Source organism: Hipposideros armiger, unplaced genomic scaffold (assembly GCF_001890085.2).
Source record: "Hipposideros armiger isolate ML-2016 unplaced genomic scaffold, ASM189008v1 scaffold_92, whole genome shotgun sequence".
Taxonomy (NCBI): domain Eukaryota; kingdom Metazoa; phylum Chordata; class Mammalia; order Chiroptera; family Hipposideridae; genus Hipposideros; species Hipposideros armiger.
Window position 1 is genome coordinate 3,715,862 of NW_017731442.1, and position 17,690 is coordinate 3,733,551.

Genomic DNA, 17,690 nt, shown 5'->3' on the forward strand with positions numbered 1-17,690 from the left:
TAAAATGATACATATTTGATAGGTTGTTTTAAGAATTGATGAGCTGGTGAATGTTAAAAGTTTGGCCTAGTATCTACCTCAGAGCAGACACTCAAATAGCAGCTGTAAACACCTTCCCCAAAGAATTTCAAGCTCTTACTTTCATTTTGGCTCTAGGATGATTCTTAGATTGTATCCCCCTCTGGCACACATAAGGACTTATATTCATCTTTATGTTTATTATCTCATAGTAATTCCACTTGTATTTTTAGTCTAGGACTTTTAAGGATTTATGAGTGGGGCATTTAAAGGATGTAAAAAAAATCCCTTGGCCTTCTCATTTTTTCATGCAGTTGAGAAGTAGTCTTCCTGCTGATTTTCATTTCTTATAACCCCCAGGACTCCTCGTGCTCTGCCTTGTGCACAGTGGTTATGTAGTAAATATTAAATGGAAAAATCATGAATTTAACTCAAGCATGGTATCACTACATTGCAACTCAAGAGAACACTGCCTTCCTTCATAAATGAGCTGGGCAAAGATACTGGTAGGTTCCTGCAAGTTCCCATTTCATGGGCCAACTTTTGTTTTATATACAGCTACAGTTTAGAAAGCAAGGACAACCACATAGGTGTTTGCTCATGGAATAAATCTGAGTGTCATAAGAATATAGTTTGTCTAGTGTCTGAGTTTGTTTCTGAGATTAAAGGGGACGATCAAAATGTGAAACATGGTTTGCTGGTCGGTTCTCTGCTGGTTTTTAGTTAATAGGTCAATACTTGTCAGCCTGCACATTTGAGTTCCAGTATCAAGCTAAAAAGTCTGTTGGTGTGTGATTCTTTTATTTCTTGACATATACATAAATGGATCAAAAAGTATGTTCACGTAGAAAAACTTGACTCCAGTCAAAAATGCGACATAGATTTCAATGAGCTTAGATTTTCCATAAGGTAGAAGTAAACTGTCCACTTACATGCTCATATTTCTGACCCAAACTTAAGGGGCTGGAAAAAGAAACCTGGGACAGTCTTCCAAGTGAATTTGGGAAGCCAGAGCAATGATGAAACCTAAGATATCTCAGAAATAGTTTTAAATGGGAAGCCTCTACTCCTACCTGGATAGTGCTTTTCTGTGGGTTTCTCAGTGTAAGTCCAAACCTCACAAAGCACCTTCAAAAACTGTTGCCCAGTGTCACAAGTATGCAGTAGGTCCAATAGGCTGGATACAGGGGCCATGTAAATAATGGTAAAAGCAAATCAAGGACCAGATGCTGAGATTTCTCCTTGTGTCCCACAGCTGGAAGAAAACGTTGAACTTGAAGTAGTTTTCCACTTTAAGTAGTTTTCCGCTTCTTGGCAGATGGCCTTTCAAATACATCTCGTACCCCGGCTGCCTTTTGTTTAAAGAATTTTGTGTTTTGAGCACTCTCTTGGCCCCATGCTGAGTCAAAGGAGGTGGTGTCTTGATCCACAAGATGGGTGTATTTGGTACGACCAGAGCGCCCAAAGTTCTTGACCTGAGGGAAGGATAGATGAGTTATACTACCAAACGTATTATCTACCAGCCCCCAATTCATTACTCTTTCTCGGTAAGGTCCCCCATACCTGCATGACTTTGGGAAGAATGGTTTTGTTGAAATGATCCTCCAGGGTTGGTGCGCTGAAATCTCTCTTGTATACTTCTTCATCCTCATCCTGTAGAAAGAGGCTTATCAACATTATAGTTCTATTTCCCACATATTCAAACCACGAATTTATTACACTAAGACAAGGGATAAAGCAGAGGGTACTGAACCTTTTCTTAAAAAGCTTACAAGTACATCTCGTTGAGATCCTCATTTTTTCCTTTGTGTTGTCTTTTGTCTTCCTAAGTGTAGACATTTCCTGAAGGTTGGCTATATTCTGTTTGCATGCATTATGTTCATTCACTCATCTGACTTCAACTGTCACAGGCCTTTCAAGTCTGATCCTGAATTTACTGCCCATTATATATCTTAGTTTGGATATTCTGTTGGGATTTCAAACTCACATAAAGTGAAAATCATTTCCCCATATCAACCTATTCCCATTAACTTTTTCTGTTAATAGGACCAACATTCTCTCAGTTACCTAATTCAAAATTTGAGTAATTGTGCACATTCAGTTGTTCTATAAATTCTCATCACCTGGGTTATTATAGTTTTTCCCTGCAGTCAATCTTACACATTACCAGTGGGTTAATATTTCTAAAATACAACTCTTGTATCTCTACGTTGTTCAAAGACTTATTTTTAGTGGTTTTCTATTAAGCGTAACTAGCAGTTAAGGCCAAATACTATACAGCCTTCATCTATCTCTCCTTGCCACTTCCCTTTATAGGTATTTTCTGCCTCCACCCCTGGTCCCTTCATCTAGAATGTCGGCCTACCACTGAATGTCAGAAAGTCTATACATTAAATGTCACCTCCTTTATATCCTTTTCAATCAACAAAATACAGTATCTCCCCCTTCATAAGTGCCACAGTACTTTTCACTTTCCTGATGTTATAGTATATATTTGCCTTAGCTCCATTTTCAGATTGTAAGCCTTCTGAGAGTAAGGATTTTATATCATCTAGCAGTGCTAAACAGTAGTGCCCTTTACACATTCAAAGCTTAGAAGGTTATTTACTTAAGTATGTAAAATAACTATAGGGAATAGTTTCAAATCAACCTATTAGACTAACGATAAGATACAGATTATAAACGTACCCTGAAGCAATTAAAAAGAGTACTATCTTAGTTAAGGAAAGCTTCATGGAAGAGCTGAGTCCTTTAACCAAACACACTTTTGGAGTATTCTTTTCCCTTCAGCTATAAAAAGGCCCAGTTTAAAGTAGGAAAATTAAACAGTTTTTGTGAGATCTAACTTTTCTTCTGTTAGAACCTGAGTCCCTCACTTAATCTCAAGCTAGTTCAACTTCACTCTTGTCCAGATGAGAGGACTTGATATTTGATGATGTGCTCAAAAGACTTTCACATAAACCTTATGTATCTTAGCCAGCCAGCAATGCATTGCTTCTTTAAGAAGCCTGATTATAGAAGCTGCTGAAATGCTTAAGCAATGATACTTAATGACTTTGAAGCGCTATAAGAAGTAATCCATAATCTCCACCAATTCCAATCTAGAAAACGACATGGACTGGGAAGCTACATAAATAAGCAAATAGGCTGCAAATGATTTTGGAAAGGAGTAAGGAACCCTCCATTGAATTTTTAAAAAAAATTTTACTGGTATCTGCAGTGTAAGGCAGGAATTTAGCTGCAGTGGGGATACTTAGGGTTTGATAATACATTTGGAAAAACTTGTTTAGGTTTTGATACAAACTCCTTTAGCACTAGGAAATTATTTAACAAATCACATGGTATTAAGAGTTAATAAATGCAATCAATGCTCCCATTTCCTTTCCTGCTGTCTCTAGTAAGGAGTTATCACTGGTGCTAATCCAAATAATTGGATAAATCCTCATCATTTTATATAGGATTAACAGACTATTTTTGACTTCCGGTCTTTATATGAAAAATAAGATGGCATTATACATAATGGTTAGATAGTTAACCATTATTTGGTTAGTCTTAGTCAGTTTCTGTCAGCTCAGAATGAAGTGAATTAAACTACCACCCAAATATGAGTTCATGCGAAACTATTGCAGAGCTGTTTTCGCACAACTAAAATTTCTCACTCAGCTGTGAAGTGACTTTAAATAGTCTAGCATCTATATAGATCACTATTTCAGTTCCTCAATTCTTCTATTACATCATTTCCTCCTACTGGGAGCTGGGGCCAAAAAAGAAAAGTTGTTGCTACTACTAAAATCCTGTTGCCAATACTTTGTTGGGTTTATATTTTTCAGCGGCAAAAAGCAAATGAGAAAGTTGATCACTGGCAAGTGGAAGTACCATCCCAGAACCAGTTTATTCTTGGGGGGGAAAAAAGAATTCAAAGTGTCTGAACTATTCCTACTGCCCAACTTTGCCTTTCCCTTTTCACTTCTTACCATGAAGAAGGCACCCCGGTGGTAGTACTTCTGTAAGAACTTGTATTTGCCCTTAACAGCTTTGTTGGTAATGACTTTGCCATTTGCCCGAAGCTCAGCTCGCCGCTCTTCCTCAGTCAGATTTCGCATGCGCTCAATTTCTGCTTTCTCCTTCTCAAGCCTGTCCAAAGAACAAAACTATTAGTATCATTGCAGCTTCAGAAAGACCCAGTTATCAGAATATAACACAGTCTCATCTCCTTTCAAGCATTATTCACTTTTTAAAAATTCTAGTCATTGCCTGTTAAGACTCAAGATCAGGAGCTCAATAAATAAAAAGGTAAGGTGCTCTTCACTATGCTTTCAACACTAGATATTGCTAATTTCCAAAACTTGATTCTAGCCTTCTGGAGGTTTAGACCTGTTACTGCTTAATTTTGCAACATTACTAATTCTCCTACCCTAAAAAGCCTCTTAGCTTTAAAAAAATCAGAATTTAAAATAACTAAAACTTTACTGGTATTCCTTTAGTAATCATATCTGTGCTTACATGTCACAAACCAAGGGTTACCATCATTAGACTGCAGTGACTTTAATCTTTTTTTTGGGAGTGGGGGGTCACAGATCCCCTTTTTCCAGGAAAATGTAAATATACACATAATTTTGCATATAATTTTAAAAGGTACATGGACTCCGTGAAGCCCAGGATAAAAACCTAAGAAACTACAGGCCGAGGAGAGTTTTCTATTGATAGTCCCTTTATAATCTGGGATAACTCTTTCATTCCTAGTAATTTTCAGGATGGGTGATGCAGCTCAGAAATGATTCTGCTCTAACACCTAACATAGTGAATATGGTAGATTAAATGCCACAAATTCTTCCACTCACAGTATGCATGCTCCTTTGCAGAAATGACATATGAGCCTCAAAAGATCTTGCCAGCTTCCACCTTTGCCCTCTCAGAATGCTGCCCCAAGACTATTATGTAAGAAAGACAGTCTAGCCTACTGAAGAAAAAGTGAGGCATCCTAATTGACAGCACCAACTACCAGACATGTGAGTGAAGTCATTTTGAACTTTCTGGCCCAGTTAGTCCTCCAGCAGGATGCAAATGCATAAGAGAGCCCAGGTGAAACCAGCAGAGGTACTGTTTGGCTGACCTCCAAAATTATGAATAATTGTTTTAAGTCACTTAATTTTGGGTTGTGCTGTTATGCAACAATAGATAACTGATAACAGTGAGTAACTTTTGTGTGTCTTCTAAAAAAGCAAAGGGAGTATTAGCTGGCACTCTATCATGGAAAAACATTGACAAAAAGTGTGTTTCTTTTCCCTGATTTTATTGTAACAGCCACATTCCAATTACCGGAAGCTCACCCAGCTGCAGGGACCCTAAAGAAAGCTAGAATGGAACTCACAGGAGGTGGTGAGCCTAAGAGCTACCCTACTAGGAACCTGTTCCATTAGTATTAAACTCTAGGACCATCCTATTACTCACGCTTCTCGATCTTCTCTGTCCCTCTTGATTCTCTTTAGCTCCCGAACTTTCCATGCCTCATATTCCTCCTCGTCATTTTCATCATCAGTATTGAGTGCATCCAGGGCAGCCAGGGACCGCTTATTCTCCTCCAGCTCTTTCTTGGTCTCCTCTTCTACAATCTGGATAGGGAGAACAATTCAACTCTTGGACTTCCTTCTTCTCCTAAGACAAACCTAAGTATACTACTCCTTATACTCAGTCTCACAGCCACCCCCAGTACCTTGAGTGTATACTTTCGTCTCTCCTCAGCCATGCGTTTTGCCTCCTGCTCCAGCTCTTTCTGTTTCAATGCTTCAGCCTCACGTTCTTGAACTGTTACTCGGTCCTTCCTGCAGTAAAGATGTCCTGTTAATTGCCCAAAGCCCTTAGAGAAGAACTCTTTGTTCTTCGGAATCAAGTCCCATCCAAATCAGACAAAGGCAAACAATCTGTGGCTCTATTATTTGCAAAGAGCCAAAAATGGGAGTCATCTGCAGGTTTTAGAGCATCAAAATTTCATTCATCTTTGAGAATTACCTGAATAGCAAGGAACCTGCCTGACTTCTAGCCATGGCAGGATTTCTAGCCATTAGGGATGGAATAGGAATTTGCTCTTCAAGCTTAATTTTGTGCTTAAAATAAGACATTGGGCAGATAGGTGTTCTTTAACTGGAAAAGATGTGAAAATAGACTCTCTGCTAACACCAAGATATTCCTCAGCAAATACCATGCAGAGCTAGGGCACTGGGCAGAAGACTTTCGCTTAGTGCTTACATTTCAGAAGAGCATGAGCTAGAAAAGAGGCTTCTCTCTTCAGACCTGGAAAGTACTAACTATGTGGATTCAGGCCTGGTTTGTGAGATACTTACTTTCGAATGAAGACTGGCTTAAGGCGAGGCTCCATCTCATCTTCACTGTCTGTGTATTCTTCATACTCAGACTCTGATTCTGACTCCTCCCCAGAACGTCCCTCATCTTCCACCTCCATGACTTCCATCTCTTCATTTTTTCTCTCCTGGGCTCGCTGACGCATCATGCCACGGCGCCGCTCTATTTCCTGTCAAATCGTATGTCCAAGCCGGTCAGCCAAATGACCTGTGCTCTTAGATACCTTTCTATTTTTCCCTCCATCAAGCTCAACAAATTCTGATATGAGTAAATGCAACTTAGCGCCATTCTATTTTCAATCCTATCACCAACAGAGAACCCTGGATCAGAGTTCTGCCAAAAGCAGCAATCTTGTGCCATTAGGGCCTCAACAAAGGAGCACAGACCCCAACTTTTCCTTGTGCCCAAGAAGAACTTCCCATTTTCCTTTATTATACCTCATCATCAATTTCTTCCTCCTCTTCTTCACTGCTATCTTCTCGTTCCACACGCCAACCATCTCCTTCTACTTCTGAGTCACTTTCTCCTACCACTTCAGGTTCCACTATTTTTCGATGTCGAGCCAATCTGAAAAACATTATCTACAAGTTTAACACCAATGTCACATAAAAGAAGGGGCATCAGCCACATTTCCTTAGTCCTAGAGCATCTGGACATTGTTTGCTCTCATTAACTGAAATCTTGAAATGGGCAAACTGAGGTGCAGATTAAAGAAACTAACTCAAAGTGTCAGAGCAAATAGTCAAGTTGGACCTAAAACACTGAATGCTGAGGCATCCGGGGGTATGCAGTAAACTTATATGAGTGCACTTTTTATATATTTTATAGCTCAAGGTAGTACACAGTTTCAACATTAGATCACACCGTTTCCTTCCAATGACATCTTATCTTCGCGAAACTAGGTGTTTGGTGGCTGTTGCGATAAAAAGCAAAGTATCACATGAAAATTAATATGGAACAGAAAATGAGTGATAGTGCCAATCTGATTCTAAGGTTTGAGAAGTTGTCAGTGTCCAAGAGGCTCACAAATCCCACAAGTAAGTAACTATGGTTCTGTAAGAATGAAGTAAAACTGTGTTTTTTTAAAATGTGTACTATATTTTTCTAATGGCTAAGTTGTTAGGACATAGATATTTATTACATTTAGGGATCTAGCTACTTAATAAAACAAACAGAACCATTTGGGTTTGGGATTCTGTGAAAAAATTCCTGAGATAATATGAGCAGTGAAGGTTTGGGACCTCTGGCCTATTCTGTAAGGTAATGTTCTCAATCAATACACAACATACAAAATCCCTGCTGGGAGGCTCCCTTTCCTACATAAGACCATTCATCAGGCCTTTTTTCCTACGTTATCAGTGTCATTTCCCCTCATTAGCCTTTAGCATAAGTGAGTGGATAAAATCAATGTCTCAGATTTTATAAAACATCTTTGTGCTAAAGACTCTCCTTAACAAACCAATCAATGGTCTGTGTTTTCTGTTCCCTTAATGAGTTAACTAGGGCCTTTGTACCAGAGGTAAGTTGCTATTTACTAGTGGCCACTCATTGGCAATACAACTTTGGTCATGTTATTTTCCTAACCCCTTTGTGCCTCAGTTTCCTTATTTGTAAAACGGGGATAAGAATACCTACCTCATAAGGTTATTGTGTGGCTTATAAGAATTAGTAAATGTAATGTACTTGGAACAGTGCCTGGCACATAGTAAGTACTATTCAAGCATTAGCTATTATTATTGTTCTTATTAATTAACCTGTAGGGGGTTCAGGTCCAGGGAAACATAACCCTAGTCATTACCTCTCTTCTACATCTTCACTAATACGGTTCTGCAAACGCCGCAGCCGAGGGTCGCTAGATGAATCCTCCTCCTGTTCCTCAGGCTCTGCTTCTTGTTCTTTGGCTTTCTTAATGAACTGAAACTCTTCATCCTCCTCATCTGAGGACTCCATAGGGGCATAGTCTGGCCTCTTACCCGACACATAACGTTTTACCTTCACTTTCTCCATCGAAATCTCACCTGGGTGAGAAAGATAACTTATTATATTTCAGTAGCGTTTTCCCCACGTCAACCCTTGGCCTTTGCAGGTAGAGCCCTGTATTCCTGGTAAATAAGAGTTCAGGCAGGAGAAGAAGAGAGCCGTTACCCAACTATCTATATTCATCTAGTGGAGTTTTTCTACAAAGGCCAATCTGAAATGATTCCAAATACATGACATTCTGAAAAAGGCAAAACTGTGGAGACAGTAAGATTAATAGTGCCAGGGAGGGGCTGGGTGTGGGGGAAGGATGAATAGGCAGAGCATAGAGGATTTTTAGGGCAGTGAAAATACTGTGTAGGATACCATAGTGATGGATACATGTCATTATACATTTGTCCAAACCCACAGAATAAGAGTGAATCTTAATGTAAACTATGGACTTTGGGTGATAATGCTGTGTAGGTTCATCGATTGGAACAAGTGTATCACTCTGGTGAGGGATGTTGACAATGGAGGAGGCTGTGCATGTTTGGGGGTAGGGAGTATGGGAAATATCTCTGTACCTTCCCTTCAATTTTGCTGTGTACCTAAAATTGCTCTAAAAAAATAAAGTCTTAAAAAAAAAAAGAGGAGGAAGGTACGGTGGGGGTGGGAAGGGCTTTTATATCAGATCGCAAGGCTTATTTAAATTTATAGTGATTAAAACAATATGTCATTAACCAATGGAACAGAATAGAGAGCAGAGAAACAAACCTATTCAAGAACTTGGTATATTAGAGAAGTGACATTAGAAAGCAGTGGAGAATGAATGCGCTAGTCAAACAAAGGAGTAGTAGGGACAACTGGCTAACCGTAAGGTAAATAGTAAAAGTAGATCTGACACTCCCACACAAAAAATTCCAGACAGATTAGAATCCAAGTGTAAAAAACAAACCTTAAACACTTACATCCCTACTGGACTGTAAGCTCCTTAACTTAAGAGTCTGTCTTGAACAGCTGTGTATTCAATCCTATTATATATATATATGTATATTCTTAGATGATAGAACATCTTTGTAATTTGAATATCTATGATCTCAGTGTAGGGGAGGACTTCTTAATATACAAATGGCACAAACCATAAAAGATAAAGTTGATAAACCTGATAACACTAAAACTAAAAATGCCTGTGTAACAGAAGACACCATAATTAAAGTTAAAAGACAAGCCAAACAACTGGGGAAAGATATTACAGATTTGGTATATATAAAAACAAACCACCCCTTCTGACCTATCTCAATAATTCTATTTTATACACTAAAGGCAATTTTAGTCACACTATTAGTCTCTTAGTAAAGGTCAAAGTACACACCCTATAAATCTTAAGATCCTGCTTAGCTAATAGTGTTTAGGATAATTGTTGAGTAGACATAGTCACTATAGGTAAAAAGATTAGTGTTAATCACATAGTCACTATAGGTAAAAGGATTAGCCTTAATCACATAGTCACTATAGGTGAAAAGGATTAAAACACAGTTAAGATAAGTAGATCTTTTAGCATAAGAAAAAGTCAAGCTGTACCCTGGAGCATAAGAGTTACAAGGAAGTAAAACCCTGATCTAAACTATGTAAAAGAACTTTTTACTGATGAGATAATGGTCAACTATAAAAAGGGGCATGCTGTAAAATAAAGTGAGACACTTCTCTTGAAAAAGCAAAAAAACCCAAACCAAACAGAAAGTGGGTAAATGACAGAAACAGGTACTTCAGAGAAAACCTAGATAGCTGAAAAACATATAAACAAGATGCCTAGTCTCACTAGTAATCAGGGAAATGCAAATTAAAATAATGAGATATCATTGCACACCCATTAGATTGGGCAAATATTTAAAAGTCTGATACAACTAAGTGTGTGGATGAATATATGGGGGGAAAACCTCTTAATGCTCTCACAACCCACATGGAGAGGAACTGGCAATAGGTAGCTAAGTTGATGAACTTCTAGGAGTCTACCATAGAGAAATTACTGAAGAGACACATTTAAGAATGACAATTGCAGCACTGTTTGTAATATGAGAAAAAACAATGCAACAACTATCTCTCAGTAGAAATAAACTGTGGTTTAATTATATAATGGAATTCATAAACAGTTAAAAATGAATGAATTAGATTTATATGTATCCAAAGGATACTTCTCAAAAGCCATATTGAATTAAAAAGAAAAAAGGACATCTTTTTTTTTGCTGTTAAGACCCCGAGGCAAGGAAGTTGCACAAGGATAGGTACAGTATATTTAAAAAACAAAAAAGAAAGAACTGATATTATTTTCCAAAATCCTATGGAAAAAACTGACTGTTTGGACTCCCCAAACAGATAACGTGTTCCTTCTTCGTCTGCACTCACTGGAATCCTACACATCCTTTAAGGATCAACTTAAAATGCCACCTTCTTCAAGAAGCTTTAGTTGATTACCCAATCTGAAATTACTCTTTCTCTGCCCTCCCACAGCACTTGGTTTATATCACCTATGTGACACGTACTACAGGTGTGAAAGACTGTACACTTAGAACATACCTCTCTTTTAATGTCTCATTTCTACTAGAACATGAGTTCCTTATGGTTAGCAGCACTGTCTTACCCAACTTTATATTTAATTTAATAAATACAATTACAGCGTTGGTTGAAAGGGATAAAAAGTTTAACAAGACATGGTTCCGGCCTCAAGGAGGTTATGTTTATGATGCAGTAGAGGGAGACAGACATAGAAGTAATTATAATAAGAGTTATAAAAGCAGCATAAACAGACTGCTATGGATAACAAAAGTGGGATTGTATTCCGCTCAACGCCTTGAAAACAGGCATTCACAGCGTATTAGCCTAACGAATTGGTAGACGCCAACGGAAGAAGGGTGCTTGCTGTGAGGACAGACGGCCTATAGGAACAAGATGAGATGGAAAATGCTTGCTTTTCTTCCCTCCTTAGGCAACGCGATCGGGTGCGAGTTTGATGCAGGAGAGTTAAAGAAATAGGGGCAGGGTCTTAAGGGTCTGCGTGGTGAGGGTGTTCGGCCCGAGGCAGGTTTGGAGTATGCTGGAGAAGGAAGAGGTAAGATCCGACTGGAAAACGAATCAGCACAGTACCTTTCTCATTGCGAACCGGGACGGCCCCAGCCGTGGACTGAATGGGCGGTTGTTTCATGAGTGCGCTGGGGACCGACATGTTGATGACAGCGGCGGTACTCCCGAAACTTCACTGACTTCTAACAGCTACAAAGTCAACGAACAGAAAAGTCCTCCACACCTAGAGCCACTGGACGCTGCTGCGCGACTGATAGAAACAACGTTTACGGCTGAGGTTAGAAAAACCGGAAATACGCATCAAGAGGATTGTGGGATTGTGGAGGACTTATGGACGCCTACGGCTTGAGCGTCAAGTCTGGGACTGCGCATGTTCATAGTGAGCCTATAGTGTTGAGTCTCGCAGTATTTGGACGCCGCTTCTGGCGGGAAATTGCTTCCATTAGGCTTTGCTGTTAAGATCTTGCGGCGCGGAAGCCCCAAATTAAGGGTTTCGTTTGTTAGTTTGGTTTGAAGCCGAGATAAATGGGATAGTGTTGAATAAGAAACTGCGGAGATAGTTAAGGGTAGTCTGTTGAAAGCTCAGATTTAGAGTTTAGTTGGAAAAGAAATCCTGCTAGTAGCACCTGATTTAGCTCAGTTAATGAGGCTGAGTGGGTTGTGGTGCAGTATATTTTGGTGATGTGAGGGCAGGTGGTGGTGATTTAGGCCACTGACAAAATAAAATAATTGTCACGTCCTGCGTGGCAAGGGCAAATGGGACACGAGAGGGGTGACGCAGATTGAATAAAAAGAGACAGAGACAGAAATAATATTTAAGTGCGAGACCAAGGGACTCAGCCTTCAGAGAGTCAGACTGAGCCACCGAATCGGGTCGACGCTTGGTTTTTATTGAGAAGTAAAACTGCTGTTGATCAGATTAGCATCCGTTTGAGGTCTGTGCCTCAAAGCCTTATCTATTAACATATCCATTATGTTCCAGCATATGCTATGCCTTTACATATCCACCACATAGCCCCAGGACACCTTGTTACTGTGGCCTCCCAGAGGAGATTAATTGTTAGCGTTCCAACAGGTCCCAATACACCTTGAGACACTCCTCCCAGGGAGTCTTATCGGCCTCTGGTCATACCGAGGCACTCCCTCAGAGAGGTTACTGCCTCCGGTCATACCTAGGCTTTTCTCTCATAGCTAATGGGATTAGAGGCTAAATGCAGGGGGACATGTTTATAGAATTCGGCTGTCAGGCAACAAATAATAAAGTAAAATCAACAGAGGGCCTTGGACAATGCCTGAAATCTGAACATTCCAATTTTAGGCTTCCCAGTTGTTTAAAAGTTTTTAGAGACTGCCTATTAAAACATTCCTGGCTGGAAAGTGTATGTAAGTCCATAAATACTAAGTACTTGTTGTGTTTACTGTGCTTAGCTCTATATGGAGTATTAAATATTGTTGAAAGAGTCGTGTCTTCAACGAGCTTGAATTTTATTCAGAAAGTCTTCAAGGGCTTATACAACCGTAACAAGCAATCGCAATTTACTCAGCTGGGTTGTGTAAAAAACATTGGCTAATTGGAAATCAGAGCACATTTCACTGTAGAAAGGATTTTATAACTGCTGTGGTAGGGAGAAAAGGGACAGCATTAGCCAAGTCTTGAAATCCAGAAACAGTATATATCAGACACTGAAAAGTTTGATTTTATCAGTGATTTTTGAGTCAAGGAGTGGTGAAATTTCAGCAGGTACTAACTAGGTCATGGAGGGCCTTGCAGGTGCTGTTAATAGGGTTGGTTCTTATTATTTCACCTGTGTTCTAAAATTGGACCTAGGCTGGGAGAATGAAATTGAGCAAGTCTCCAGCAAGGAACAGTGTAGGACCCAAGTAATCAACCAAGATAGCAGTTTTGGGCTAGAAAGAAAAGGACCTTAAAAACCGAGTAGACAGAATTTTATATTTTGAATTTATCAGCTCCAAAACTATTCTGTACAGAGGGAGTAAATCTGTTGGGAAGGTAATTGTTTTGGCTCTCGGCAACCCAGAAAACAGGAAGAAAAAAAAAGGGGGTTTTAATATGGCTGTGTCTATAAGAAATACAGAGCACTAAAATCTGATGTTAGAGATACAAAAATTATTTGATTCACTACTTTTCCCCAGCCTTTGGGCTTTGTAAGGTCATCAATCATTAGTCTCTTAGTTAACTGGTGGGCAGATGATCAGGTGAAATTTAAACCAGCTAAAAGTTATCAGCTCTTGAAAAAAATCAAAATGCTTCCCTTCCTAGGAAGAATATGGTAGCCAAAGGGCATAGTTTTCTGGTGGTGGGGTTATAAAGAACTACAGGGCCTGAGGTAAAGGATGCATGTTGATTTCTTTCTTTCTTTTTTTTTTTTTTCCTCTTCTGTGTTCCATTCGGCATCTAAGTGAATCTGAATCCTTTCCAGGCTCACATTGCAAGGAAAGGTGTTTTTTTCTCAGCAGAAACGCCAGTGTTTTACAAAGCGAGCTCCTGACACCAATACCATCAAAATCACCAGGATGGAGGTAAAAATGTCCATTCTGTCTCATCGCATCCTTAAAAAATTTGAGTTTTGGATGACGTTGGTAAGCTTGCTTTAAGAGTATGCAGTACCTCGCTCGCGTGCAGCCATCCTGCGGCCAGCTGGGATCTGAGCGCGCCGGTTCCGCCCAAGCCTCCCCAGCGGGAGGTCTCGCCACGCCCGGCCCCTCCCACCCCCGTCTCCAGCCCCATATTGGCAGGAAGGCGCTAGCTCCTAAGCCGCGAAAAGATGTCTGGGTCCTGCGCAGCAGCTGAGGAGACGGCGGGCTCCAGACAGCGACTCCAGAAGAAGGTGAGAGACGCCTTGTGACTTTTGGGTGTGCTCCTGCTTCAGTCTTCGTGAGGCGTTTGCTGGGCACAGGCCCGGGGGGGCACCAGGACCAAGCACCCGGCACTTGCCTACTTCAAAAACTATTTCCCTCCCTTGGGGGCATCTTGCAGCTTAACCGGCTCTTCCGGGTGTTGCTTCAAAAGTGAAGCGGGATCCCTGCCCTGGTTTTCCTCTCTGGAATCTAGGCTTTCGGTGTTGAGGAAGGTTCTTATCAACTTGAGAAACAGTGGCAAGATGGGATCAGGGACTCTACACTACACTTGCTTTTGCAGCAATTATTGTCAGCTTTCCACTCTTGGAACAATTCTAGTTAGATGCTAACAGAGTAGTCTCCTCAGTTACAAATTATAGTCATTATTATTATTGGTCTGATAGACTTACATGGGCAAGAAATGTGTCCAGGTTAATGAATTAGGTATCTAGCTTTTGGATGGACAAAGTTTCCTTATAGGCTATCAGTTTGGATTTATGTTGTCTTTATGAAATAGGAATTAGATTTATTTACACAGATCTGTAAGAAAAGGTATAGGACCTGGGATTCTAATACTCTCTTCTTTTATTGATCTGAATAGGTGAATGAATATAAAGAAAACCAAAACATCTCTTCTGCATCTCTGAGACCAGCACAGAATACAATTTTAGAAAAAACAGTTAAGGTGTGTCTTGTCCCCTTTTCACTCCGTAATTACAAACCAGGCCAATTTAAGCTCCCCAAATCCCTATTAGAGAAGAATTCTAACAATGAATTGCCATGTAAGAAATACAAGAAGGCTGAAATAAAGAAAACTTGTACAAGGATTTCAACTTCAAAGATGGACGCCACTACATCTTCCAAGGCAGAATCCACTCTGCAAAAATCATCCGTAGATGTTCACACAGGAAATAACCAGCGACAACACAAGAGCACTTCTGATACAGCGATTCTCGGTGTTGATATGGAAAGCATTCAGGATGGAGACAGTGATGAAGATACATCAGGCCCGGTAAGAGTTTAATTACTGCTTATTTAAATTTTTCTTATTTTAAAATTTGAAGTTCTCATGAACTAAAGTTATCAAGGGTCTCTAGCTCAAATTATTTTTGTCTAATTGAAATTTTTTTTAAATGTATAAGAGATAACTTCCTTATGCTAATTTTGCTCTTGGTTGTGATTTGTCAAGAAGAGGATTGACTGAATCTTCACTCTGCTTCCCTTTTTCTTCTTCTCACTTTATTGTATTTGTTTTTGAGTTCACTCATACTTTATGGCATCGTGCTCACCTTTCTGCGTTTATGTACAGTATACCAAAACAAGTTGGCCTATGGGACATATGGCATTTGAGTGATCCTTGATGTCAGGGTGTGAAAATCATTATTTGATTGCATTGTTGTGCTAAATATTTCATTTAACACAAAAAGGAGACGTAATGGAATAGAGAAGATACATGAGAAACACTTATTAGTTCTATTTAAAATAATAGAATCAGTTTAAGGATCAGTTTAAGAATTAAGGATCTAATTCTTTTGACTTCTATTGCTACCAGGAGTGTTGAACTTCATTTAAAGTGACAAATTTTATGCAAGATAAGATGAAACTGTACCATGTGACAAAAAGTTGATGGAACTAAGAGAACAGAAAATGAATGTAGGGAAAGGGAGATAGGATAATTGAGGCATTGTTGTTATGAAATAGTATTCAAATTATGCTTTATTGTTCCAGAGATAAGAACTAGGCCCTATGGTGGGACAGCATAGGGTAAGTCATAAATACATTGCACCTGGGGTTGGAAGCCTAGGTTTTAGGCATGACCTCTAAGAAACCATGTGCTTTAAATAAGCAAATCACCTACAGTGAGCGGATTGGATAAGACTTGTGGTTCTCAAATTTTAGCCTGTATAGTATTAGAATTACCTGGAGGGCTTGTTAAAACTCCATTGCAGGGCTTCACCACCAGTGTTTTTGATTTAAAAGTTTTGGAATGGGTATAGAATTTGCATGTGTAACATGGTTTTTTTAAAGACACTGATGCTGTTGGTCCTGGATTGCACTTGGAGAACCACCAGATTAGATTATCTCTTTGGCCCATCAGACTCAGATTCTGAGTATATGAGGTTAATGTAAAGCAGATATTAGTTTGATGTAAGAAAATAGGGTCAGAAATTAGAACATGAGGTAGTGAGTACTGGAGATAGTCAAGCAGAGTCATAAATGCTCAGCATACTTTTTTTTTAGGACATACTGAAAGATCTAACACCTTGTATTTCACTCTTTTGTTCTCTTTCATTAATTACCTTTTCGAAGTAAAATGACCAAGGCTTTGTCGTGCCACGCTTTAGGAACTGTATAAGCGTATTAATCTTCCCAAATGAAGGAAGTGCTTTTGTTGCATCACAGACAAGCCTTGGACTGTAAGTCTAGAATTTTATTATATTTTCTGGGAAATTTATTAAATTTTCTCTCTCAGCCCTTTTATTAAATATTTTAACTTCATAAAATGTTTCTGAACAATTTGTTATATTTTTGAGCAAATTTTAGGCTTACAGGGGAGATGGAAAAATATTACAAAGGCTTTCTGTATGTCTTTCAGCTTCCTCTTATGTTGGTATCGTACATAACCATAAGAACCTTTATCAAACTAAGAAGTTAACTTTGGTATAATACTATTAACTAAAGTACAGAATTTTTAAGGAGTTCACCAGTTTTTCCACTAATGTCCTTTTTCTGCTTCTATATGCATTTCAGGATCACACAGTGCGTTTAGTTGTCATGACTGTAGTCTCCTCAAATCTGTGACATTTCTTGTCTTTCATGACCTTGACACTTTTGAAGACTACTAGACAGCTACTTTGTATAATGTCCCTCAGTTTGGGTTTATTTGCTATTTTATCATGATTTAAGGCCTTGCATTTTGGGGAAGGATACCACAGAAGTTAATGGGCCTTCCTTGGTGCATCTATCAGGGTCTACATGATGGTATATTTTACTGGTGATGTTGACCGTAATCACTTGGCTAAGGTTGTGTCTGCCAGAATTCTCTAATGTAAACTTAACTATTTTTTCCTTTATAATTAGTAAATATTTTGAGGAAGACACTTTGAGACTATGCAAATATCTGGTTTCTGTCATCAAGCATATATTTATTTATTTAAAATTTTTTTATTGTTAGTTTCAGGTGTGCAGAACAATGCAATAATTATCCTTTTCACCCTCACAAAGTAACAACCCCCCTCTCCCCATGTACTGCCCTCCCACCTCCGATATCATGCTTATCTATTACAATTCCATTGATTCCATTCCCACTCTCTACTCCATGTCCCGTGACTATATGTATATATAATTATAGTTGACATACAATATTATTCAACATCAGCTTCAGAAATACAGTGCGGTGGTCAGGCCTCTACACC

General features: G+C 39.2%; 2 protein-coding genes across 2 annotated transcripts in view; one reads left to right on the plus strand and one right to left on the minus strand.

Annotated features, from left to right (window-relative positions):
• Positions 1 to 798: 798 nt before the first annotated feature.
• MFAP1 (microfibril associated protein 1) lies at positions 799 to 11,728 on the minus strand. Its single transcript, XM_019644944.1, has 9 exons — positions 11,479 to 11,728; positions 8,177 to 8,396; positions 6,816 to 6,945; positions 6,360 to 6,547; positions 5,732 to 5,840; positions 5,470 to 5,630; positions 3,993 to 4,152; positions 1,582 to 1,671; positions 799 to 1,493 (listed from the first exon to the last, which is right to left on the minus strand). Exons 1-9 carry the CDS (start codon positions 11,555 to 11,557, stop codon positions 1,311 to 1,313), a joined length of 1,320 nt encoding a protein of 439 aa, XP_019500489.1. The 5' UTR covers positions 11,558 to 11,728; the 3' UTR covers positions 799 to 1,310.
• A 2,151-nt stretch (positions 11,729 to 13,879) lies between these two features.
• Positions 13,880 to 17,690, plus strand: part of WDR76 (WD repeat domain 76) — a 45,508-nt gene continuing 41,697 nt past the window's right edge. Inside the window, exons 1-2 of the mRNA XM_019644851.1 lie at positions 13,880 to 14,264; positions 14,876 to 15,286. Coding sequence (XP_019500396.1) covers positions 14,202 to 14,264; positions 14,876 to 15,286 — 474 coding nt within the window. The 5' untranslated portion in view covers positions 13,880 to 14,201. The remainder of the gene's footprint in view (positions 14,265 to 14,875; positions 15,287 to 17,690) is intronic.